The following is a 26292-nucleotide window of genomic DNA, read 5'->3' as shown; positions in this document are numbered from 1 at the left end:
GTGCCGTCGGCAGTGGTGAATCCCACAGATGCTGCAGTTTCCATAAGTCTTGGAAAATGATCTTCGCTCGAACTGTGAAAGGGGCCAGAAATCCTAGAGGGTCGTAGAGCCGCGCGAACGACTGGAGCATTGTCCTCTTTGTCACTGGCTTTGTGGATACAAAGGTGGCGACATTGTCTGCACTAAGAACGACACTGTCGTCTGAGCGGTCCCACTGTATACCCAGCACCTTCATGTTACAAGGGTCCCCTCCTTCCGTTCCGAAAGCCACGTTGTCTTCAAGGAATTGGGTTCGCAGGGACGAAAGGTTGGAGGCCTATGTCCTCAGTTCCATACCAGCACCCGCCAAAATGGACCTCGACTCGGCGTAGATACGCTTGGCTTGCTCGGCGTTGTCGACCCCGACGACAAGGTCGTCCACATAAAACGCGTCAACCAGCTTGGCGACCGTGTCTGGGAACTGGTGTTTACATTCCTTTAGGTGGTGACGAAGTGTTGCGGCGAGTAGGAATGGGCTAGACGTGGCTCCGAATGGCACTCTTGTCATGCGCCAGTGGACTATCTGAGGAAGAGGGTCTTCTTCATTCGGAAGGTGCTCCACCCAGAGGAACCTTAAAGCGCCCCGATCTTCCTCGCGAATAACCATCTGCACGTACGCTTTCTTTATGTCTGCCACGAGAACGACGTGATGGCACCGGAACTCAACCAGCAACTTCAGTAAGTTTGCGTCTAACTTTGGGCCTTTCAGTAGCACGCTGTTCAAGGATGGATGGCAGGGACCATGGGACGACGCGTCGAAAACAACTCTAAGCTTGGTTGTCACAGCATCACGACGCACGACACCATGGTGTGGCATATAGTAGGTGTTTGGTTTCCCATCCTCTTTGTCGCAGGTCACTCGTTCCACATGGCCCACATCAAAGTATGCGCGGATGGCCTTGTCGTATTGCCTTAGTAAATCTGGCTGACCGCGGAAGCGTTTGAGCTGCATACAGAGCCTCTACTCTGCAAGCCGATAATTGTTATCGGAGACATCGAGCCCCAGCTCTCGAATTAGAAGGGGCACTTCATAGCGGTCGCTTGCCTTGCGAACTCCCTGCTGGAACTGGAGGATGGCGGGGTCATTGAATCCTGAGTTTTCCGATGATCCCTGAATGCCGATTGCTTCCAGGCGCCACATGGACGACAATTCAACGTCAGCGGCGGCGTCTTCAGGGGGCGCTTCCCCGAGCGACAAAAACAGCGCGCTGGAGTGCGCGGTCGAAGGACTTGGGCTTTCAAGTTGGGCACCTTGCACAGTCCAGCCAAGAACTGTTTCCACGGCTGTTAGCGAGGGAGAAATCCGAGAAATTAGTCCCGTGGCCACCTTCCAATATGCGTCCGACCCGATCAGCACGCTTATCTGATGCTCCTGAAACGTGGCCGAAAGCCGGGCATCAGCCGCAACTTGACACTTAGCGGCCATCGAAGTGAGAATCTCTTCGCTTACGGGGGGGCTTGTGACGTTACAGATATTGGGGACTTCTAGGGCCTCGATTGTGATGCGCTGGCCATCGTGCTGACTTTTGAGCGTCAAGGAGACCCGGTTGCACGAAACAGGTGTGCTCGTGCGAGTGTTTCCGAAAGTAGCAGTGGTAAGACGTTCGACCCCGTCGACGGGACAATCGAGTGCGCGGGACACATCGCGTCGGATGAAGGTCCGCTGACTGCCAGAATCCAACAAAAAGCGGACGAGCAGCTGGCGGCTTGTGCCGATGCCCCATGCACGGCCTGTCTGCAGAAGGACTGGCGTAAGTCCTGCAGCACTGGTCGAAGCGGACGTCACTGCCTTGGCTGTGCCGCTTGTCGCCCTGTCGCTGGGCCTGGGATCTTGTCTTCTGCTGGGGGGTTCGAACCTTCCAGCTGGGCATTGAATGTCGCACAGCGTCGTGAGGTGCCGACGTGAACAAAGGCCGCATACCAGACTGTTCGCTGACCTGCACTGCTTTGCTAAGTGATTGCCTTTGCCGCATCTGAAGCAGCACTTGCTTGCCTGCAGACGCTTCCATTTCTCCTCGGGCGACATTGGCGCTCTGCAGTAGGCGATGTCGTGGTCCCGAGCGTTGCAAAGTTCACACCCGTGTAGCCCCGAAGACGGCAATTGGGTACCGAGACTCATCGCAGTTGGCGGATCGATGCGCGGAGGCGAAGACTGCTGTCTCCCCTGGCCGCGGCGCGTAGACGGATCCGAGCAATCGGACGTGCTCTCCTCTAAGATCTCTACCTGGACGCGGAGAAAGTCCAGGATCACCTTGATTTCCTTGGATCTGGCAGAAGGGGACGCGGACACCTCGGATGCGTCCTGGTGCTCCTCCTTCAGCCTTTGCCGGTACAGGAGGCCCAGGTCGTGCGGCAAGGTCCGCAGCATTACGCGATGGAGCACGACGGAGTACTGGTCCGGGGAGACTCCCAGTCCCTCCAACGCGTTTATGCGAAACGTGACCGTGTCGTAGAGGACCCGCAATTTGTCGGTGTCGACCGAATTCTGCACCGGCTCCAATGTGAGCAATTTGTCCAGGTGGTCGTCCACGAGAAGGTCTTTAAGCCCAAATCTATTTGTAATGATTTTAACAGCGATATCGCAATTGTTTACGGCCAGCCTGATGCCCTCGATCGCGTCCTTCGCGGGACCGGTCAAGTACGAGAGCAAGTACTTAAACTTCTCGACGCGCGGCAAAGTCGTGTTCGAGTGGGTGCTTGACTCGAACTGGTCCCAGAACCCTTGCCAGTCGTGTCGGTCGCCCGAGAAGTTCGGTATCTGGAGCTTCGGGAGTGCGGCGAAGCGGGTCCCCTGCGTTGTCGGAGGGGTTCCCGGTCGAGGCTGAGAAGGTGCGCTCCCACAAGGCTCACCAGACTCGGCTGTAGCTGCGCTGGCTGAAGGGGCCGGGCTCGTGCCGGAGCGCACGCGCGTGCGAAGGGGGCAGATGCGCTCGTCGTAGTCAATGGCATCCAACACGTCCGCGTCAAATTCCTCTTCTGTGAGAGCCGCCTGAATCTGGCTGTCCAGCTCGTGCAAGGCTCACTGCTTGTCGAGAATCATGTCCAGAAGCGTCTGAAATTCGAGAGTCGGTGCCGTCGGGTTCTGCAGGAGCGCGTCGAGTGCCGTCATCTTCTTCGCGACGGTGGCGCGAAGAACTCCCCGGCGGCGACGAAGTGATTCCATGGCGCGAGTCGGCGGGACCGGACGGCGGGGGGTTTTCGGCACCAGAGAATTGTGTAGCGAAAGGGAACCAGTAAACCAGACGTCCGGCTATCAGCGATGCCTACGAACGACTGCCGCGAGAGCCGCGCTCGTGGAGCGAGCCCCCGCTGCCTGCCTCGTGGCGCGCTTCTTTCTCTTTATTCAACAAAGATAACGTGTTACACTTGTGGGTAATAAGAATGGCGTTAATCCTGACCACAAGTTTCGCCTTGTTTGGGAAATTTATTTCTACATACTCCCGCCAGGCTCTGGACACTTTGGCAAGTTTTATTATCGCAAAATCAAGTGCCGCCAGGACGCTTGTAGCCAAGCGAAAATATAGCAACCTCGGCATATCCAGCTTTATTTTTTCAACATACGCAGCAGTAAAGTGATTCCATAATGTGTAGAAATAAAATGTGTTCTTGGCTGTTGCCTTTTTTGGCACCCAATTTATTTAATTTATTCGCTTCATTCATTGCGCCGATGGGCAGCGCTTTCGCTCTTATCTCTTCTGGTGGTATCCTATCCTGTGCATCCGCTCCTGCAGCTTTCAGTGTGGGCACGAGTTGAAATATTGTAGTATGCCTTGATGGGGAAAGTTGGGTGTCTGCGAGTGCGAACGGGCTCAAAATGTCGGAGAAACTACGAAAAGGACACAACGCGTGATTCGACGCTGTGCGGTGCGACAACTCGAGAAGGAAAAGCACAGCAAAAGTTTTCCTTTTCCCAGCGAGCAGCAGGTCAGCACACTTTTTATTCAGTCAAACGTATGAAGAAGCAAGCGCTATCCTTACAAGAAAAGCTACAGGACGAACCGAAAAATCTTGTGCTGTTTCTTTACAGATAATTTCGTGTTGTTTGGTACAACGCATTTGTCAGTAATGTTGTAAGCATGTGAAGCTACTTCTCCACAGTTTCTCATACACCGATTGATGCCAGCAGACACGCAGACAGAAACTTCGCTTCGGTATCGGTTTGGTGAGCGGTTGCTCTTCATTTTCTTTCGACCAGACTAAAGCTAGGAATTTATGTTCGCCTAATGTGCTTAAATGCTTCTTCGGCGAACTGGTGTGGCTTATGAGCGTTCCGACGATGAGTTTTTTATAGCGACATTATCACCTTTGAATGCTTATTAACACGAAAGAACTTCGCTTGAGATACGTTGCTAATAAAATAAGTGAATACACAACATTTCCCGCCTAATCCTTCTTTTTGCCGAAACAAAAACTGTCACGCTTCCGGGCGTAATGATTTGCCCGTATTGAACTAAGAAGGGTATCCAAAAAAATGTTTTGTGCACGTGCTGAGAGCCCAAGCATATTATCACCTGAAAGCTGTAGAAAAGATGTGCAGCAGCAACAAAATCTGAAAAGCAAACTGCAAACCGTGTTTGTTCATGCTTGCGGCACACAAAGACAGTCGCGCTCGTTCAGCCCATAGCAGACGATAAGAGGCACGACGTTTCCTCCTCGCGCATCCACGAAAGCGTTGCCATAGCAGCATCAGTTATTTTTTGTTGTTTTTTTCGTTTGACAGTTTTGCCAACCAAGCACCAGGGGATAAAATGGTGCTAGTGGCGCAATTATCGGTTACCTGGGGGTATTACAGCTGACCTAGCCGTGCTCCCGCCATGAGAGACTACGGCATTAGTGGGCAGACACAACTCGCGCTCAAAGGACAAGATGGACTTGCAAACAACACTAAACACGATGCGGCTATCAATAACAAACAGAATTTTCTGAGAAGGAACAGGTATGGGTTTAGCCAGAAGGTGCTTGTCACTTTTTATTCTATCGGGCAACAAATTTTACTTGCATATAATACTGCCAAAAAATGCAGTTTAACATTGAGGGTGTGAAAGACCCGGCGTGAATGGTTAAATCACTTTATTATTATATGATAATTAGAAGTAAGACGAGATCAACAGAGACAAACACTTCTGGGCTTCTGTATCTGGATGTACAGCTACGTTTGCTATAATGATATAACGGGTGAGGTATGACTAAAAAACTAAAAATTGAGATCATGACTGATACAAGCACTGTTTTGTTATGAATTTAATTTTTTGGTATCTCACATACCATTATGAGCTCAAAGAAGTCATCATTATTAGTCCATAGCGCAGATTGCCGACATTTCTACTACAAGCTTAGATCCTATTTGCGCTTCAGCTAACGTACAATGAAGGTATAACATCTATTTATGGCTGTATTTGCAATATAGTTGAACTGTAATAATTAAAAAATTAGGCACGAAAATAGCAATGAGGTATTTGTGCGTTTTTTCAGGATATTTATTGAATGCGTGTTTATTGTGCCATCGAATACATAGTAAATATATAGCGGCTAATTCTCATCATTGTGCAAGTTTCTAACAACAGAAGTCCAATATAACGTTACTGTAGAAATAAATAAACTAGAAACGAGAAATGCTTGAAACGCACCGAGAAATATTCCGCTGAAAGCCGAATTTTTCACTTACAACTAAGTGCCAAGATGGGAAAGAAGGGATCCAGCACTGACTACTGGCAAAACACGATGGGACGTAACTTTGAATGCGGGTTGTGTAAGAAGAAGACGAAGATAAAGAAGAAGAATACGCTTTATTCCAAAAAATACATATAATCTCTGAATGACGCATCTTGTTCCTTAGCTGAAGAGGCTAGTCCGGACCCATTACAAAATGGTGTTTGTACATATTCCCTTCAGGATAGCTCAGACAACAAACATTAATACAAGCAGGATAGCTCAGATTACAAACAAATAAAACTGTATGGGCGAAAAGTATGACACTCGGAAAAAAAGATATTTTTACGATAGCGCAAAATTAGCACACACACACACTATCCAAAAGGTAACTGGTTTCATACTTTGGACCCAATAAAATATTTTAGACGACGACCATATACATTATACACTTTTGGCAAATTTAGGTTATCCTGGCAGGCATGTCGCGGGTCTCGCAAAGGCAATAAAAAACTGATGACGGGTAAGGTGTATTCAGAGTCAGAACTCTGTTAACGAGAAGGGCCGTTTTGTATTCACGAACTATGTTAAAAGGCATTAAGCTAAGTTCGTCAAGAATTGGTGCTGAGGGGGATGTCCTTGAAGCCGATGCCATGATTCTTAAGGCTCTTTTTTGAAGAGTGTTTATGTGTGCTAGGTAGGATGCATAAGTGAATCCCAAGGACTCTAAACAAAAGGTTAAGTGACAATGAAAAACCCTGAAATAGAATATACGTTTCGTTTCTTTATAAAATGTTTTCTTGCTATATTTACGTGTAATTTCCGTAAGCTAGTATTCGACCTAATTCTTCGATGTGTGGTGCCCAGTGAAGTGAAGTGTCCCAAATATTTGTACTGGTCAACCTGGTCGATTTCTATCCGTGCAATTTTTAAGGAACACACTTTCGGCCATTTTTTACGGTTCAAAAAAGAACAAAATACATTTTGTTTTTTGTAATATATAACAAGAGCTTGTTCGCATTGAAAAACCTAAGTGTATTTTGTTGTTCTTTATTTCCAAGTGACTGAATTTTAGTAAGTGAGGGATGTGTAACAAAGAAAGCGGTATCGTCTGCATATAAGACGGCTTGCGCTTTATACAGGGAGCCAGGGTAATCATTATTGAAAAAGGAAAAGAGTATTGGTCCTGAAACAGAGCCCTGTGGTACTCCGTTGGTTACATGTTTCACTTACGATTTGTAAAAGCACAAATTGTTGGCGATTAGTTAGGTAGCTTGTGAAAAATTTTATGGCTGGCCCTCGAAACTCATAGCTTTCTAACTTAGTGATGAGAATTTCATGATTTACAAAGTCAAATGTTTTTTTTATATCTAGAAATCTGCCTAAAGCGAATTTATTATTGTTAAGCGCATTTTAGATTACTTCTGTGACTGAGTGCACAGCCGTTGCTGTAGAATACTTTTTGCTAAATCCGTGTTGATTTTTGCTGAAAATATTATATTTTTGCATATATCTTATCATTCTTTTAGCTAATATTTTTCAAACGGGATGTTTACGCAAGACAATATTGTTATGGGACGGTAATTTGTGATGATATTCGGGTCATCTGCTTTGAATATCAGTGTTACCCTCCCAGTTTTAAGTGCTTCCGGGTAAGTTTCCTTACAAAAATGGGTTCTGAATTTCTGTTTACGTTTCATTGAGTTCTCATTGATTCAACGAAAAATCAACAGAAACTCAATGTTCATTGAGTTTACACATTGAGAACACAACGGAATTTTCATTGTGGTCCGCACAATGATTTTTCTATTGTGGAGTTCTTGTTGACTTTTTGCTGTATTTTAAGTGACTCGTGGTGATTATTTGTGAAACTCAATGTTCATTGAGTTTACACATTGAGAACACAACGGAATTTTCGTTGTGGTCCGCACAATTATTTTTCTATTGTGGAGTTCTTGTTGATTTTTTGTTGTATTTTCAGTGACTCATGGTGATCATTTGTGGGCAAGTCATCAGCAACTGATGCTAAATACTATCTGCATGCTTCTTCGACATGGACAGCCACGTTCATTAAAACTTTAATACCCACTGTCCTGGGTGTATGAGCCTCATTAGGCAGCATCTTAGCATATTTTTCTGCAGTGTGAGTGTATTAAATAAGTTGCATTTTTCAATGAAGTGGCATTTTGTACAGGTAGCCAGCTTTCACAATGCAACTCTCAGTGCTTTCTTGTACCGGTACGTATATCCCAGCTGAAAATATGGCAACATATCCATACGGCATGCATGATATCATAACGATTTCAACGAGATGTCTTCAATATCACAAAGATTTCAACGAAAATCAAGTAACTTTTACGGCGTGTTGTCGACACCTTATGAATTCAACGACATTTCACAGTCCTCAACATCATGAAGGTCCAATATCGCAAATATTTCAACGACTTGTCGAATAAGTATAACGACATGTCTTTAATAATAAGGACTTCTACAAGATGTCGATATACTGCAAGATTATAAAGGTCTGATATCGTAAAGAGTCAAACAACATGTCGAAGATTAACAACATGTTCATGATATAAAGATTTCAACGATGAGTCCTAGACGTTCTGCAACATGTCTTCAAGGTATTCTTACAACATGTCACATATCGCACAAATCAGCGCTTCATGTCTGATACTTTGTGTAACATCTCGCAGACAATATATGTTCTGCCTTGTCAGCATTGGAAGCATGCAAAGTACAAGATACAGCACAAGATAAACTACAGTACAAACTCTGATAACTTGCACTTTCAGTGTTATCGAACAAAATTCAAATTCTTGTATATACTGTTGTTTTACCAATGTTTCTTGAAAGCATATTTCAATTTCAGCCATTCAGTTAACCCATAAAATTTACTTGTCCACACTACAAAATATCCGCTGCTTCATCACCAGCTAAAAATTTGTGTCCACATATCATTAAACAGCAGCGCGTATATCTGGCATAGACGCTATACGTAAACGTTTGCGTTCTGATTTTTCCCTTCTAGACGGACGATAGCATAAGGATGTCAAGATACGCTTTGACTCATACCACGGCAAGCACAATCGTTTGTTGCTGAAGCCTCGGTTGCTCTTCGTCAACAACAAACTGAATCGGCACGACAGCTTTCTTCGATGGCGTGCTTCCATTTCTGCACAGGCCGGCGGGGGCGGCCCATGTGACATCTTTTTTCACTCGTCCCGGCCACCCACAGTACCTGTTTGCTGCCCTTATTACGTCGCCGCCACCGCATCTCTTTCTAATATTGCCTTGCATTATCCCCAACTTGTTAAAAACTCAGATGTTTTCGCTGCTGTATGCGCCTGACATGCCAGGAGTGACATCGCTTGTAGTTTTAACGCGATGTTGCTTGTCTGCAAGATCGGTGCGTGACAAACAAGCGTTACCAACGCCACAATTCTAACGGCGCATGCCATTTCCTTCGTGGCTACCATGGCTTGCGAAGAAAAGAGCGCGGGTGACATGCGATAGCTTTGCTTGAGTCAAATAAGGGAGCTCCGGCTCAATCGTTTGGAGTACTAACAATGTGACCTCGTCTGCAAGATCGGTGCTTGAGAAACAAGCGTTAAAACAGCCAGAATTCCAAAAATGCAGCATAAACTAGACATAAACGACAATTTTTATTGGCGGCTTACGTAAGTATACAATCATTTTAGTCGTCCGCTGAAGCCCCGCCGATACGGTCGAGTGGTTACGCCTTCGATTACTGTTTTGAGGGTCCGTGGTTCGAATCCTCATCGGCCGTTTTTTTTTTCGATGAAGGTTTTATTGCCTCTTCTTTTTTAAAACCAGAGTAAGCGCCTGTTCCTTGCTTTCAATCACACCGACGTTTGCCACCCTCTTCCTAAACGCAAAGTACTTCGTTTTCTCGCACCTCCTCTGTAGAGCAACCCGCCGTGAAAACCAAACCAAAACTAACTTTAAAACTTCTTTGCAATTAAAGTATATATGTCAGTTATTTTACTTTTAACCACTTTTGCGTTTAAAACCTCAAATTCAAGTTATAAACACTTTTAAGACTTTGAAAGCAGGAAGTTAATTACCAATAACACAATTTTCGCAAAACATAGAAATGCTGCTATTGCAGTCTGGCAACTATCGCTCCCTTTTTGTGTTTGTTTATGGAGTTGGTTTCGTATGGAGTGGTTGCGGGGGCGATTTGTTCAGTTTTATCGATTTCAAGCTTAACTCATAGTTATAAAAGCTTTATAGGTTGATGATTGCCCTTCCAACCTATGCGTGTGTTGAACACGCGGGAACGGGAAGAACGATCATCGCCTCAACGATCATCGCGCGTCAAAGGTGGATGACATTGCGTCCTAACAACAAAGTGTGTTGGTGTTCTTGAAGGTGAAGACGAGCGTGAAGAAGGATTTTAGGTGGGAAACGCCGTTTCTGCTGGGGCGAGTACGCAATTTTTTGTTTTTCTGTTCTTGTTCGGAACGAGTTCTGGTGCTTATGGGTCAGTAATTCGGTAGACCCCCATCTCATTTGCTCTCAGAGCCTACGCGATATAGCATACCTACTTGTTTGACGCCTTGGATTTACCAGTCTACCGTTCCCGCAGCCGTCAGCACCAATTTACGCTGAAGCTAGACCTTGGTTACGATTCTCGCGCTGTATAACGCGGCAGCTAATTATTTCACATCACGCAAGGCTCTTAAACACCAGGGCGTTTGTTATGTGTATCTCAAACAGTGCCTTTGCGGCGACTGTTAATTCCGTGCAGTGCGCTTCGCAGCTATTACGCTCGCGAGACCGGCTGCCGCCGTCGCGACCCATCGCGTGGTCTTCGGGCCGCGATAAGCGTCGTCATATGCGTGCCGTACTCGTGAAGCTCACATTCACATACTGGAAATTGAAGGTGAAATGCGCGCGCGTGACCTCGCAGGGGCGCCTGCCCACTCAAGTCTATTTATATTGGCGAATCGAACTTGGAAAGGCAAACCAGGCATTGAAATGGAGGAGCCCCAACTAGTACACACCAGTTCCGATTGAAAGCTAGGGGTGCATATGATTATGTACTGATTATGTACTTTCAGGTTAGTTATTTCATGTTGGAACCTGTCATAATGTATGCCTGTTAGCAGTGCTGTAGCCCCTGGTTATTTGAAACAGTTTCATGAAGCAGTGTTGTGCATTTTGAGTGTGCCATTGCTTACCAGGGATATTGTAGCGAATCTGGGGCCAATGGCTAAAGTGCAAGAATAGAAATTGAACTGACTTTGAAGCAAGTATCCGTATGTAATCAAGCCAAGCAAACATTTAGGATTTTCGATATGATTTTGAGAAACTGGTGTGAAGCTACTTTCCATTTTAAGTAAGCTTACAATATTATCTACTTCAGATCATACTGTTATTAATCACACTATACCGAAAAGTACATAGCGCCATCTCTAGATTTTGTCGGCACTTTTTTCGCAGCCTCTCATGACAGGCACTATTCTCAGTGATTGGAGGATAGCCGACGTAGCACCAGTCTTTAAATCAGGGACGGTACTTCACCATTAAATTTTCCTAACAAGCACCATACGCTAGGTTAGAGAACATTTCATCCACTCTCAAGTTGCTAATTAGTTGTAATATCGCATTCGAATATCAGCACGGTTTTCAAAAAGGTTACTTGAGAATTTTTCGCGTACCCAAGCTGCAGCGTAAGTGTCTGATTGATTTTCGTCGGCTTTCCGTTGATGAAACGGACCAAACATACCTCCAAAGAACAGAAACATGCGATAAGGATTGAGTATGAAGGTGATTAAACAGCGCTTCCAAAAGCGGCGTACCACCGGGCTCATTCTGGGAAATTTGCCAGGCTCTAAATCTTTGCGATTGAGCGTGACGACCCATTTACGGTGACACTCAAGCGACGCAGGAAATTTTTGCAGCAAATAGACTCCGCACATGTAGACACTTGTTTTGTCATGGCGCACTTCGCAAGTTCTTGCATGAGCACTTTGCGCTTACGCTGATTGTTGGTGCAGCCAATAACGACGTAATCACGCCTGCCCGGACATATAGCTTCTGAACATCGCCAAATAAAAAGCAATGACGGCAGTTTTCCCAGAATTTTGACAATAAACATCAATTGGGGATAAAAAGGTCAGGCGTCCTGCTGGCAGGACGAAACGTGGCCTCACAGGCAATGCCTGTCATGACAAAGCGGTGTGGACTGGGCCGCCACCTTAGCGGGTCAGGAACCGAATTGATGGGCAAACGGGACTCCTCTTGGAAGAATTAAACGTTCTTCTTAGGCACTGCTAAACTTGTTGCTGCTCAAATGCCAAATAAATGACACCGATTTTCGATGCCGTTCGCGGCGTCTGATATTCACGCACGGCACGGAGCAACAGCGTGGGACTCAGCGTCGTCTGCTCGCCCCGCAGTCCCAAAGAATTGGTGGCGCCTAGTGCAGGATCGAAATTCTTGTCTATCATGTCTGCTGTAAAATATGCCCATGTGTTCGAGATTTCGGCGCATGTAAAGATGCGCTGGTTGTCAAAATTAATACGGAGCCCTCTACTATGGCTCACCTCACAGTATGTGTAGCGTTGGTGCATTAAACCCGAGAATCAATCAATTATAATTGATGCTTCATCTACATTGGAAAGAAAACACTTGAAAATCTTTGTCCCCCAGGTGGAATCTCTGTCACCGCCACTGCATGTAATTTTATTGCACTCTTACCTCGCAGTCGTTTCCACCCAGATCCTGTGCATAATCGCTCAGCATTGGAAGCTCAGGTGGAGCATGGTCATGCACTCAACATACCAGAACAATGTCACCAGAGCACCTCTCAAACTCTCATACTCCTCAAGAAGCGCGCAGCATGCCTGGGGGGCAGAGTAAACACGGTGCCTCTTATCAAACGCCACCACCACATGAAATATCGTTGCAGCTTTAAGTGCATAAATTTTCCTTATTCGAGCCACAGTCATTTGAAGCAATGCAAAAAAATAAGGCAATCAGCGCGCGGAGATGACACAGACTGTGCAAAATGGACCACCTTATCTGAGCCGCTGTCCGCACCTGTCCAATTGTCACGCCAAGTCAGAATATCTTCAAGCACTACCCTAGCATTTGCTTCAAGAGAAAAAAAAAACTCGCTGTGCTAGCAATCGTCGTGCAGCCTGCTTCGTGTCTGTGGTTGTAGGAGGCGTGAACAGTGCAATGCGGAATTTCAAACCAAAAACAATGCTGGGTACTCCTTACGAGAAGGCATTCGCAAACCCACAATCCTGCAGAAAGAACACCAGCCACACAAAAAGTTCCTGCTAGCACCACGCCGCAAACCACATTTCGCGTATGAACCTCGTGCACTGCTAGCCAAAAAAAAAATGAAGGAGCAAATTGGCCTAGTTGTAACTAGGGTTAAATCTTTTCAATTTAAATATATTTAAAAATCAATAATGGTCTGCTCATTTTATTTTGCTGAATCGGGTGCTAAAAAAGGTCCATTTTTTATGGATAGTTGCATGAGACAGGGCAGGGCATCGTACTGCCTACTTAGTGTGCATTACAGCGGTCTGACTATTTTAGCCACATAACCTTTCATCCAGATTGACCTAACAGCACCCAAATGGTTTTTTTGGCCTTTCTACCACAAAGCAATACACTCACTGTGTACTGCAGTGGGCACTTTACAAACACTTTAATGAATTCTTTAAATGCATGTTTAAACAAGCCAAAAGCATGTTGAGGTATGTATGTTCACCCATAAAAACTAAAAATATAAATTTAAATTAAATTTATTCGAAAAGAATTTTTAGTGGATCAATGCCGAAATCTGTAAATGAATTACCGTAATATTCTGAGAAATTGTTCATGGGTACTCAAACTCTTCATTGTCTCAATCCTGGAGTTCATGTTGGTTCAACTTTTTTGGTTTTATTTTCTGCTCGCAGGGTGACATTGGCGGCGGTGTGCTAATTGAGAAGGGTTACCTGGATCAGCTGGTGCATGCGTGTGCGAGTGGCCCTGGCAAATTTGCTAGGGCTCTTTTGCGCCATGTCTTCACTCCGGAGGAGCTCAAGGGGAAACCTCTTTTTGGAGGGAAAGGCAAAGTCCAGGGCGACGCTCCTACAAAGCCACTGTTGGACCCCGTGCGGGTGAAGGCTGTGGTCGGTGAGTGCACATGATTCGCATTTGGAGTGCCAAGAACAAAGCTGTCATCTTTGTCAACTTGTAGCTAATCACCCGTTTTTCTTCATCTGCGCAGTGAGATCAGTGCATCGCTTTTATGCTTTTTGGGAAAGTGTCTATTTTTGCACACTTTTATTACTAATTTTGAGAACTTGCTTAACACTTTTTTTATTTTTTATAGTAAATCGTAAATTCATTCTATCTCTTGCAGGCTACACGGGCCAGAAGTTTCCAGGTGTGAGCGCCAGTTACATAAAAAATAGCCTATCATCGCTTTTGAATCGGGAAATAATGTAAAAAGAAGTGCACTTTGAACACCTTGGTTTTCTTTTTTGCATGTCTGCATGAGGCAGAATTTTTAGTCACATGACATGCACTACTGCCACACCATAAACTCGTGTATTGGTGGTGCATTAAATGTAGATTCTTGTTCAACCTACAATGATCGCAAAAACCTTTGAAAGAAATCGCAGCAGAAACACATTGAGCACTCGTGTAAAACTCAACAAATATCAACAGAAACGCATCAGGCACTCATAAAAATCTCAACAAAATGTCAACAAAAACGCATGCGGCACTCGTAAAAATCGCAACAAAATATCAACAGAAACACAATGGGCACTCATTAAAACCTCGACAAAATATCAATACGAAATTCAGTTGAGACCCAACTGAAAGGCAACAGAAACTCAATGGGAATTCGACGTAGGAAATTCAACGGAAAATCAATGAAACCACGGTGGCCACTTTTTCTGAAAAACTCAACAAATCCTCAACACAATCACAACAGAAATTCTTTGGATACTCAACAATATTGGTTTAGTGAATTCAGTAAAATTTCTTATGAAACTCAACAATCATTTTTGTAAGGGTTCCTTTGGTCAAAAATTCTTTTCAAAGGATGGCATAATATATCAATGTTTTCTTGTAGTACATGGACTCTAATTTTATCGAGACCGACTGCTTTATTTCCTTGCATCGGTTTTGTTATTTATATAATTTCCTCCGCTGCAATTTCTTCGAAAGCAAAACTATTTTGAATTGAGCGGGCAAAATAGGGTTATGCTGTCCGTCATTATCATTCGATGAAAACTGGTTCCCGACATTCATGCAAAATTCGTTGAACATTTCAATTAGACATGAAGTGTCACAGCCCAAATTGTCTGAATCGGCCATTTTATACAAGGTTGTTGCCTTTTCGTGAAAGGGTTAATTATTCGCCAGATCTCTTTCGAGTTCCCGTTTTCTTTCAGAATGACGTTACAATAGTATTGTGTTTTACGCTTGCACATAAGCGCAAGTGATAAGTTACGCGCCATACTGTACTGCTCTTTGTATTAAGCGTTATTTTTGTGTTGCTTCATTTTGTTACACCAGTGTTCTTTGTTCCTGATAACTTTTAGAATAGAGACGGTCATCCAGGGGCACATTGGGTTTTTGAAGTACCCTGCTCTTCGAGAAGTGAAATGCCTCTTTACGCAGCTTGATTCTAAAATACAAAAAAAAATGTTATAAGCCTTATGGACGTCGGTATGCGGTGAAGTATTTTTCCTGCAGGTGCTGTTTCGTTTTTGCGTAGTCCCACATCTGCAAATTAGGTCTTGTATTTTTCATAGACTGCCAACGATCAATGTTCACCGTGATATGAATAAAAAGTGGTCAGTTACATTTTCATGTATAACACCGGCCTCAACTTTTTCAAATTCTAGGTTAGAGATGAAATGATCTATAGTGGATGAGGACGTTTGCGAAAACCTTGTGGGGCTTGAAATGTGGTTGTGAAAGCCATAAGAAAGCAGTAATTGCTGATACCAAATGTTGTGGTTGTCATTAGTATATATATTGGAATCCCCACAGATAATTTCTTTGCTATGTGTATTCGTGAAATATTGTAATATGTGCTCCAGTATTTGCTAAAATACTGGTATTCTGGAATTAGGTGGCCTGTATACTACCCCGATTGTGAGGTTATTTTAAAGTTCCACAAACAGCATGTAAATTTCACAGGCACTTGTTCTTGTTAGCCTTTCTATATTATTATATTCTACCGTAGACGAAATGTACAATGCACTCCGCCACCTCTCGGACCAGATTTCCTTGAATAGGAAACAAATTTGTAGTTTGTCAGGTTTTTAAACTCATCTATTCTGAGCCAAGTCTCTGACAAAGCTATAATGCTGTATTGAGCATTTGTTTCCGATAATAACGCGAGTAATGTATCAAAATGTCTGTTCATACTTCTATTATTACAGTGAAATGTGTTCAGTGCACATGCTTCGGGCTATTATTGGCCGGTGTAAAGGCATTGGTCATGTTAGTACGAGTAGGACAAGGCTACGAGGGCTGCGACATGATGTTTACATGATCTTAGAAAGATCACCCGTGCTTTATATGACAACTGTCTTAGAGTATTCAGTCCTTCGCGCCAAGATCTTCGACTGTGATACCCACACAAACCGCTAGTTTTTCTCGTTCTTTTTTGCAACACAATTCCGAAAAGTGCTTTGTACTCGCGGCACAGACATTCGTGAATGAACACTAGGTGAGTTTCGCTTAAGCCAATGTCATTTGCTGCAAGCCTTTTCTTTTTGGCGTTTTGCAGGACACTGTCTGTTGCTCGTAGGTACAGGAACCTCATAATGAAGTTACTACTCTCTTTGTTCATGGCTGGCACCCTATGCACAACATAAATATCTGACGGTTCAACGGTTGTGCCAACCGTTTCAGTAAATTTCTTCACAACTTCCACGAGTAACACGTCTTTCTCTTGTGGAACTTCCTTAATTTTTATGTTGTTTTTTCTGCTGTATTGCTTCAGTTCTAGAATTTCGTTTCGTGCGGAAGCCACTGACTCCACCAAGTGCTCCTTTCCAATCTTCAAGACGGCATGCTCCTTTTTTTTGCAGCTATCTCATCCTTTGTCGTTCGAAGGTCTTCAAATGTCTTATTCATGTATACCATGCTTGCCATCATCTCCTCTACTTCTTTCTTTAGACTTTCATTCATACCTGTGCCAATTTTGTACAGGTGCTGGTGGTTTCCCACCATACTGAACAGCGAGCGATCCAAGCATCCGGAAAAACAGTTTCAAAATACTAAAGAAATCACCAACATTTAAAATGCGTCGAAATACTGATTGCTCCAAAGCGTTCCGGCTAGGATCGCTTGCGGTTTTGCTGAGTGGCGGCTTCCTGCAGCCCAGTTTATGTCCTCCGGGAGGAGACTTTCTGTGACGGCGCGTAGGCGGTGACACAGCGAAGTGGGCACCGACTATTCGCTCGTTTCGTCCATGCTGTGGGATTCCTCGTGGGCAAACGGTAGGCTGAAGACCGTCCGTTACCACATGACGTCACCGGAGTACGATGGGCGGAAAACTGCAACATGCGTTGAATTACTGATTGCTCCGAAGTGTTCCGGCTGGGATCGCTCGCAGTTCTGGTCGCTGTATTGGCAGTTAGTCAGCCTGACTGTAAATATTTGCATGCGTTACGAAGATTGTTTAGATTTTAAACTAACCTGTGGCAGAAGCTCAACAATAGAGTTAAGTATTGCCTTCAGTCTGAAATGAATGCACTGTCCATTGCGTTAGAGAAGTCGAAAGATATCGCATAAGCCTATAAATCGTGGTCAGTTCTACAGCCGTTATCAGAGAAAAACGGGCCTAATTGGGACAGTGTGAAGAATTCTTTCCGTAAACAGTGTTTTATTTGGGTAAATGCTTGTACTCAAGAGAGAGAGAGAGAGAGAGAGAGAGAGAGAGAGAGAGAGAGAATCACTTGAATAAAGTTCGTGCAGCTCGGTTAGATCCTCGTGGCACGGCGGTCTTCCCGGGAAGCGGCCGTGATGTCTTCTTGACTTGTCCCTCTACATCAGCTCCGGCCTCACTACTCCCTTCGGCAGGCTTCGCCTGCCCCTTGGATGGGGCGGTAACCTTTCGTCGGTTTCACTTAATCGTTGCTTTTTATTGGCAGCCGAGATGTGCTAGACAGCCTTGGGCTTCTGTACCTAGTCGTAGCTTCCCGCTGCGGCTTCAGGGTGCGGCGTGATCGTTTTTTTAGGTGTGCGAATGCTGCATATTCACGACGTTTACAGGATAAAATAACAAAATAACATTTTTGAGATTACAGGTGGTAGATTTCTTACCAATGGTTTTAAAATAAATAACATTTGAGTTTCCAGAACAATTGCACAATTCTATTGAGTCATTTGGATAAAAGTACGGCCAGTTATTCTTGTGTCCTTAGGGATTAAAACATTAGAGAATGGGTCAGATACAATCAGGTGGTGCTCATTTTTGGGATCAACTTTATAAAGAAGCTATAAATCAATATTACCATGTGGTGGATATTGCTGCGAACCATGTATAGGTTTCTTTAGTTATTGTTTGGTTTTACGGCCGGGCCACGCCCCGCTGTGTTATCTGCGTTCCAAAGAAGCAAGTCTTACATTCTTTATATTTACGCCGCACGGGCTATCACATTAAGATAAGCAGACTGTTTCGCCAAAACGTCACTGGCCCAGAATAACCTTCTGTGATAAAGAATGTTCTGGATGTGAATCAATGTTTCCAGAAACACTTGTGAAGAACGATAAAAGCCTGCAGATCAGAAGCTGCGGCATTCGATTCGACGACATTCGCCTGTGCAAGTTACTTTGTTCACCGCTGCTTTGCCGCCTCTGTATTCTTATGAGTTGTTAGGGGAGCACAAGTTCGCTACAATAAACTTTTTCTTCTTCAAGACAACTGCTTTCGTAACATTTGGTGAGGTGCTGGTACTAAGTCTTTGTGCTCTCTACGTGATCTGGAAGCCGCCAAGCCAGTCCAACCATAGAAAGCCGCCGACTCCAAGGATTGCTACCCGAGTTCGGTCTTCTCCCAGAAGGGCTCCAGAGATAGAACGCTGCAACCAACACCATGGTGCAAGAAACAACGTTGCCAATCGTCCTTCAGCAGCCCCGAGAACCACCATCGTTCCGGAGAGCCCCACTCAAGTGCCCGAAGAATGGTTGGAGAAGCTGGAGTGCGTCCGCATCTTCAACAAGTGGGACGACGAAGAAACTTTTCGGCATGTCTTCTTGTACTTAGAAAACTCTGCTCGAACTACGTTCGAGAACCATGAGAGTTCTTTGACCGACTGGATTGAATTCAAAAGCGATTTTTTTAGTACCTTCACCACCGTGGTGAAAAAAGAGCGAGCTTCGCTTTTGCTTGAAACTCTAACGCAGCACCCCAACGAAGGGGGGGATCTTCGTTGAGAAGATGAAGCGTCTTTTTCGCCGTGTGGACGACGGAACGAACAAGGAATAGAAACTCTGATTTCGTCTGCGAGGAGTGAAGCAATAGCTTTTTCCTTGTCTATTCCGTAAACCGCCGAAGACGGTAGCGGAATTCGCCTCTGAGGCGGCCGCGATTCGAACGCGGCTGTACGACCGCCCTGTCAATGCAATGTCCTCGGAGACCATCGGTGTCGCAACTGTAAGCTCCGATGCATTGCGCGAGACCATCCGAGCATGGTCAAGGAGGAGCTTGAGACGCTTTTTCCAACGACGCCGCAACCTCAAGTGGCTTCCTTACTGCCGTCATCCGAGAAGAGGTTCAACAGGTGCTGGGGACTTCTACGCCTTCAGAAGCACCCCGTGAGCCCCAAGCGATGATCTACTCCGCAGTTCTTCGTCAACCCTGCCATGCTCTAACGCGTCGTCAAGAGGCCGAGCCATACCACTGTCCAATGCCGTCCTCCCGATGCCCCGTGGGCCAATACCAGACGACAAGGAAGACCGACGTGTGGCGAACGCCCGCTAATCTCCCGCTGTGCTGCCACTGCGGACAGGCCGACCACATATACCATCGCTCTCCCTACAACAGGCTCGGTTTGCGAGGGTTTTACGTCGAGGCCTCACCCCCCTGATATGGCCAGCGCCCTGCTGACATAGAAGAATACCTCTCCAGCACCAACGAAAGACCAGCCCGCTTCAACCGTTCACCGTCGCCCTACCCGTATTTGTCACCGAACCGCCGAAGCACTGCTAAATTCTCACCAGGAATGTCCCCAAGCCCACGCGGGGGAAACTAAAAGAAGCAACTACGGGAGGTAAAGTTGCACAACGGTGGAAAAATGAAAACCCTCCAACGACGCAGCGACTCGCTGAAGACCATGATTCACGACATGTCCCGACCCCGACGACACAATCTAACCCTGACGTGACTCTTGACCACGACAACAGCAAATAGGTGCGACGTGTACCCAACATGACCGAACCGGCCGATGAGAATACAACGAAGACCACGACGCGCAATGCCCGACCGTCAACACGCAGAAGCCGAGATACGACGCCACGACGTACCCGGAACTTGAAGAAGGCAGCGTCCGACGTCCATCTCTCCGTTGATGGCTTTGAAGTAGTCGTCCTCATAGATACGGGAGCCGACTACTCAGCCATGAGCGGACCTTTTGCGTCTATGCTGAAGAAAGTTATGACCAGATGGCACGGTCCGCACATTCACACAGCAGGAGGCCACCTCGAGACCCCAAGTGGAACGTGCACATCGCGCGTCCCCATAGCTGACACAACGTACACTGCGGCGTTCGTCATTTTGCTTAACTGCCCCCTCGACGTAATTCTTGGAATGAACTTTTTGCCGGACAACGGTGCAATAATTGATCTACAGACCAAGTCCATTACTTTTTCCTCCAATCACTCCATGACGCGGGAACCTAACCCCGTACGCCGTGCTGCTTTAGGGATAGCCGATGATTATGTCAAACTGCCAGTCCGCGCAAGCTTGAGGATCACTGTCTACTGTGAAGATGCTGTTCCTGACGTCGACGCTATCGTAGGGAGTGAACAAAGGTTGCTCCTCCACCGCGGTGTCTCTGTTGCAAGAGGCATTGCGCGCTTTACGCAACGCCAATCCTAAGTTTTGGTCACTAATATCAAGGAGGAATACCAGCATTTAAACACGGGCGCTGCAATGGCGTTCCTCAAAGAAATGCGAGAAGCAAGATACGTTATCACGATTGCCTACTTTGAATGCGTACCCGAAGATACCTTCAAGCTTCCGAATCCCTTCGATGTAAATCCGGAGTTACCGCAAGAAGAACGGAAAAAATATTGGATTCGCTGCATCGCTGAAGAAAGTGTTTTTCATCGAACTAAAAACAACGTCAGACACCACTATCGAAGCACTAAATAATAACCGATGATGGAGCCCGACCTACCCGACAGTCACCGTACCGCGTTTATTCACACGAGCGTGAAGCATTCCTAACTCAAGTCGATGGCACGCTCAGCGACGACATTATACAGCCATCTAAAAGCCCCTGGCTGTGCTGGTCGTACTCGTGAAGAAAAAGATGGAACATTAAGATATCGCGTTGACTACCGGCGACTGAACCAAAACACCAAAAACGACGTGTACCCGCTGCAACGAATCGACGACGCCCTCGACCACCTCTGCCACACGAAGTACTTGTCATCGATTGATCTGAAGACCGGCTACTGGGAATTTGAAGTGGACGAGAGAGACCGAGAGAAGACTGCATTTATAACCCCGCACGGCCTATACGAGTTCAAGGTGGTGCCATTCGGGTTTTGCGCGGCACGAGCAACGTTTCAACGAGTCACGGACATGGTGCTAGCTGGCCTGAAGTGGCACACCTGCCTCGTATACCTCGACGATGTTGTGGTATTCTCCCAGACTTTCGACGAACACCTTGCCGGGGGCCAGTATGCACTCGAAGAAATTCGTACGTCGGGGTTAACGCTGAAGCCCGAAAATTGCCGCTTAGCGTACGAAGAACTCAAGTTTCTGGGCCATGTCGTCAACGCCGCGGTAGTCCTGCCTGATCCGGCAAAAACTTCCGCCATAGCAAACTTCCCAAGACCGAAAGATAAGAAGGGTGTGCGGAGATTTCTCGGACTATGCGCATACTACTGGAGCTCCCCAGAAAGTTCGCCCGCATTGCAGAGCCACTCAACCGGTTGATGACCGATAGCACCCCTTTCAGCTGAGAAAATGTCCAAGCAACAGCCTTCTGCGAGCAGCAACAATGCCTGCAAAGGCCGCCTGTGCTCGCGCATTTCGACGAAAACACCGAAACGGAAATGCACACGGACGCCAGTGATATAGGCTTGGGTGCAATCCTTGTACAAAAGCAAATCGGGTGCCAGAAAGTAATGGCCTATGCCAGCCGTTGTCTGTCCAAGAAAGAAAGGAACTACTCAACCTCTGAGAAAGAGTGCCTCGAGATTATATGGGCCATTTGAAATTTCGCCCATACGTGTATGGAAGACCATTCAAGGTTGTGGCAGACCATCATGCATTGTGTTGGCTTGCCAATTTGAAGGACCCTTCTGGCAGTCTTGGTAGGAGGAGCTTGCGCCTGCAAGAATTCGACGTTAGGGTAGTCTATAAATTCGGGAGAAACACTCCGACGCCGGCTGCCTGTCCAGTACCCCCGTCAACTCACCACCACAAGACTCTCAAGAAGACAGCGCGTTCTTCGGAGTCATGACTGAGAGCGACATGGGCGCCCAGCAGCGTGCCTACCCCTATCTAGGCGTCATGATCGACTATTTCCAAGGGTGCAACGTCCCCGTACCCAGGGCCTTCAAACGCATTTTACCTGCATTCTGTCTGAAAACTCCGTCCTCGTGAAGAAGAATTTCAGCCCCGCAGCGAGAGCGAATTATCTTCTTGTCATCCCGGCAGATCTTCGTGACGAAATTTTTGATGCGTGCTACGACGACCCGTCTTCCGGACATCTCCGTAGAGCTCGCACAATTCGGAAAACCAAGATAAAGTACTAATGGCCCCGCCTTGCATCCGACGTAACCCACTACATCCGGAGCTTCCGTGACTGCCAGCGACGAAAAACGCCACCGACGAGACCCGCCGGACTTTTGCAGCCGATCAGCGTTCCATCTAGACCCTACCAACAGAATGGAATGGATCTTCTAGGCCCGTTTCCTGCATCCCGATCCGTGAACAAGTGGATTGTTGTAGCGACAGACTACATGACGCGGTACGCAGAGACCGCCGCTCTTCCGAGGGGGACTGCACAAGAAGTCGCAAGTTTCTTCATGAGCCAAGTGTTGCAACGACATGGAGCGCCGGAAGTCCTAATCACGGACCGCGGAACGGATTTACTGCGGAGCTGATGAAAGGGATATTACGCTATTAAGCAAGGGATATTACCGAAGAACGAGGGCGTACCACCCCCAAACGAACGGACTAACGGAACGCCTGAACAAGACAATCGCGGATATGCTTTGAATGTACGTTGACGTTGAACATTACACTTGGGAAAAAGTGCTACCATTTGTCACCTTTGTCTACAACACAGCTATCCAGGAAACTAACATATGACGCCGTTCGAGCTTGGCTACGGAAGACGGCCGACTACGATGCTCGACGCCTTGTTTACGCACGTAGAGGACGACGACCTCAACGCTGACGTCCAAGGATACCTTCAGCATGCGGAGGAGGCCCGCCATCTCGCTCGAGTTCGTACGACGAACTAGCAGCTTGCAGCTGGTGGATGCCAGGCGCTACAGCCTCCGACCTCGAGACGTCGAGTACCACCCATGGGACCGTGTTTGGGTTTGGACTCCCATCCGTCCACGCGGACTAAGTGAGAAGCTTCTGCGACGGTATTTTGAACCTTACCAGATTCTATGACGTTACGGCCAACTTAACTACGAGATGATCATCAAATGATGATTCCGGAACATCACGACGAAGCACGCGGCCCGAAGTCGTCCACGAAGTTAGCTTGAAACCTTACTATTCACGATGACTAACTTTTTTTGTTGTTCTTTCGGTCTTTATTTTCTTTTAGCATCGGGTCGGTTCGATGCACTGTTAGAGGGGGGTAATGACGCGTACCATGAATGGGTTTTTATTTATTGTTTGTTTGTACTGCCATGCCACGCGCAGCTGTATTATCTGCGTTCCAAACGAAGGGCGTCTTACATTCTTTACTTTTATTCCGCACGGGCTATTATATTCAGATAACCAGGCTATTTCGCCCTAACGTCACTAGCCCTGAATAATCTTCTGTGATCTACAATGTTCTGGATGTGAATCGACGGTTCCAGAAACACTTGTGCCGAAAGATAACAGCCTGACGAGCAGACGCCGGGGCATTTGTTTCGACGACACTCGCCTGTGCAAGTCACTTTGTTGACCACTGCTTCGGGGCTTCTGCATTTATTTGATTTGTTAGGGTAGCACAAGTTGGCTACATTAAACTTTTTTAATACAAGACAACTGCGTCGTCCTTGGCTTCGTGACAATATCACTTAACAGTTCTAGTTCGGCAGCAACCGGAGAATAAAACTGTTGGTGACATTGCTTGCAGCTAGCACTGTGTTGCAGGTGGCAATGTTAAGGAACAATAATGGATGGACGATTCATGTGTGCATTTTAAAATATCACGCTGATGCTCATTATGAAAGAAGAAATTCGGTAAATTTTGGTGGCATGACTCTTGTTTGGCCAGTGTCTTCTCCGACGGGGTGTCAACAAGGGAGCGTGCATTGCAAATCTCAGCTTGCTCACGTGACACCAGAGCGGTTCGATCGTTATTCAACAAGCAACAATAGCCCGGTTCCTTTGTGACCCAACTTCAGTGGAGCCCACATGACGCAGAGTGATCAGGCATGAGTTTGTGTGACTCGCATACCGCTACAGCCACGTCGGCAAGCCGAAGCTTGTCGACGTGGATTGGGCTTAACAAGATTTTGCTTTACAGGGTCCATCTGAATTTCCTAGAAGAGTTGAGACGCTTTGCTCTAGAAAGAGGGTGGGAGAGTTTTCCTGAATATGTGGGACAGATTACCGTCCGCTTTATTAAACGGGAGCAAAAAGGCAATTTATGGAAATTCTAGTTTAGGCTTTTAGGGTAGCCGGGGGTATTTATTTTTATGGTGATGTGCCTGCTCGCTAGATGGGTATTGGTTGTGTGGAAAAGCATACGCCGGACCAGACGTAGGCAGTGGGTGATTTTGTCGTGCCCGATGATGCGAGTGCATCTGCCCGTAAGGTATTTTTTCCTTGTCTTGTGGAATATCACTTCCCGTAGTACGTACACCGTCTAGGTACCTATTACTCAGGATAGGTTTGAGCCATAGAATTGGTATTTGTCACTGTGGAAGGAGCGGGCTGTCGCGGATCGCGATGTAAGAAAGGAGCCCGACAGCCGGTCGCCCGTTCGATGCGCTGATCACGAACCAACTGCCCCGAGCACGAGGCGCGAGCTATGCCCGTACCCGCGTGCCCGTGCAGCCCTGCCTCTTTTATTCATTATCCACAACACACTCCCCCCGCCGCCAAGGTGCGCATGTGGCTTCCAAAGGGAGAACAAATTTACCAATGAACGATGGCTGAAAAAGGCAGTCAGAGGCGCACTGCGAATTTCAGCAGGGGAGAAACGGAACGAGTCTCAGGAAAGGTACTTGTAGAGACCATCGTGAACATGCCTGCACCCTGAGTCCGCCGACACAATAAGGATGCGCCGGCAAACGGGAGGCAGGACGCGAACGCAGACCAAGGGGTTCATAACCTGTCGCCTAGTCATCCTTATCCGATTGTACCACGGAAACAGATCCGTCACTATCATCTTACTCAGCTTGCGGCGGCCAGATTCTTTGATCCTGCCTACAAACATCCCTTCATCATCCTAATTGGGTGATCTTGGTGTGGCTGATGGCAACGGAGCAACGAGGTACTTCTGGTCATGGCTGGCAGCGAGATGATACCCGGTGTCTCTGTCGCCGTCCTTGTCGACTCCCGGTTAGCCGACGCCACAAAATCGTACGGGAATTCGCACGGCATCCGAAGTGCCAGGGTGACCACGCAGTAGCCAACCGCGAGCGCGCTCACCAAACGTAGACCACACGAACGCTGTCCGGGAACTCTGTGTCCCGTCTGGTCACCCCCTAGCCGTCCGTAGCCACCAGGATCATAGGGAAATACCGGGTACTTGCGGCCCAGTCATCGGTTAACGGGCGCAGTCGTGTACCCCTTGCAGGCATGTGCGTCGCCAGTACAGTGCTGCGTGGCTGGTAGCTGGACACCAGTGATCACTCCTTGTCGTGAGCTGCACGGATCCTGATCATGAGCTGCGCAACCGTGCGTCCGGAACGGTGATCGTGGCAGCGGATGGTATGGCTTCCAGGAGCTTCCCAGGGGGCCGCCAAGCGCGGCAGCTGAAGCTGCCCTGTTGCCGTTCACGAGCTCGCCGCAACAAGGGTCGCCTGGCGGCTCTTGAGATCCAACTCGGAGGGCCGGTGCGCCGATCAGAGTCGGGGATACCAGGAAGCGCTGACGCCTGCTGAGATTCCAACGGAGAAGCCAGCGCCCGGATCGATACGGCCACCGTCGTACAAGTGGGAACGGCGCCCGCTCGCGAC

The 26292-nt window shown here is 46.9% G+C and overlaps 2 protein-coding genes across 2 annotated transcripts; both read right to left on the bottom strand.

Annotated features, from left to right (window-relative positions):
- Positions 1-316: 316 nt before the first annotated feature.
- Positions 317-991, bottom strand: LOC144160660 (uncharacterized). The gene has a single exon (XM_077691881.1). It carries the CDS (start codon positions 989-991, stop codon positions 317-319), a length of 675 nt encoding a protein of 224 aa, XP_077548007.1.
- A 9-nt stretch (positions 992-1000) lies between these two features.
- LOC144160659 (uncharacterized) lies at positions 1001-20289 on the bottom strand. The gene is made up of 2 exons (XM_077691880.1): positions 20221-20289; positions 1001-2830 (listed from the first exon to the last, which is right to left on the bottom strand). The coding sequence occupies exons 1-2, from the start codon at positions 20287-20289 to the stop codon at positions 1001-1003; spliced, it is 1899 nt and encodes a 632-aa protein (XP_077548006.1).
- Positions 20290-26292: the final 6003 nt, after the last annotated feature.

Source organism: Haemaphysalis longicornis, unplaced genomic scaffold (assembly GCF_048455015.1).
Source record: "Haemaphysalis longicornis isolate Haplotype H1 unplaced genomic scaffold, Haemaphysalis longicornis Haplotype H1 scaffold_11, whole genome shotgun sequence".
Taxonomy (NCBI): Eukaryota; Metazoa; Arthropoda; class Arachnida; order Ixodida; family Ixodidae; genus Haemaphysalis; species Haemaphysalis longicornis.
The sequence above is the reverse complement of the archived record's forward strand: the minus strand, read 5'-3'. Positions and strand labels throughout refer to the sequence as shown.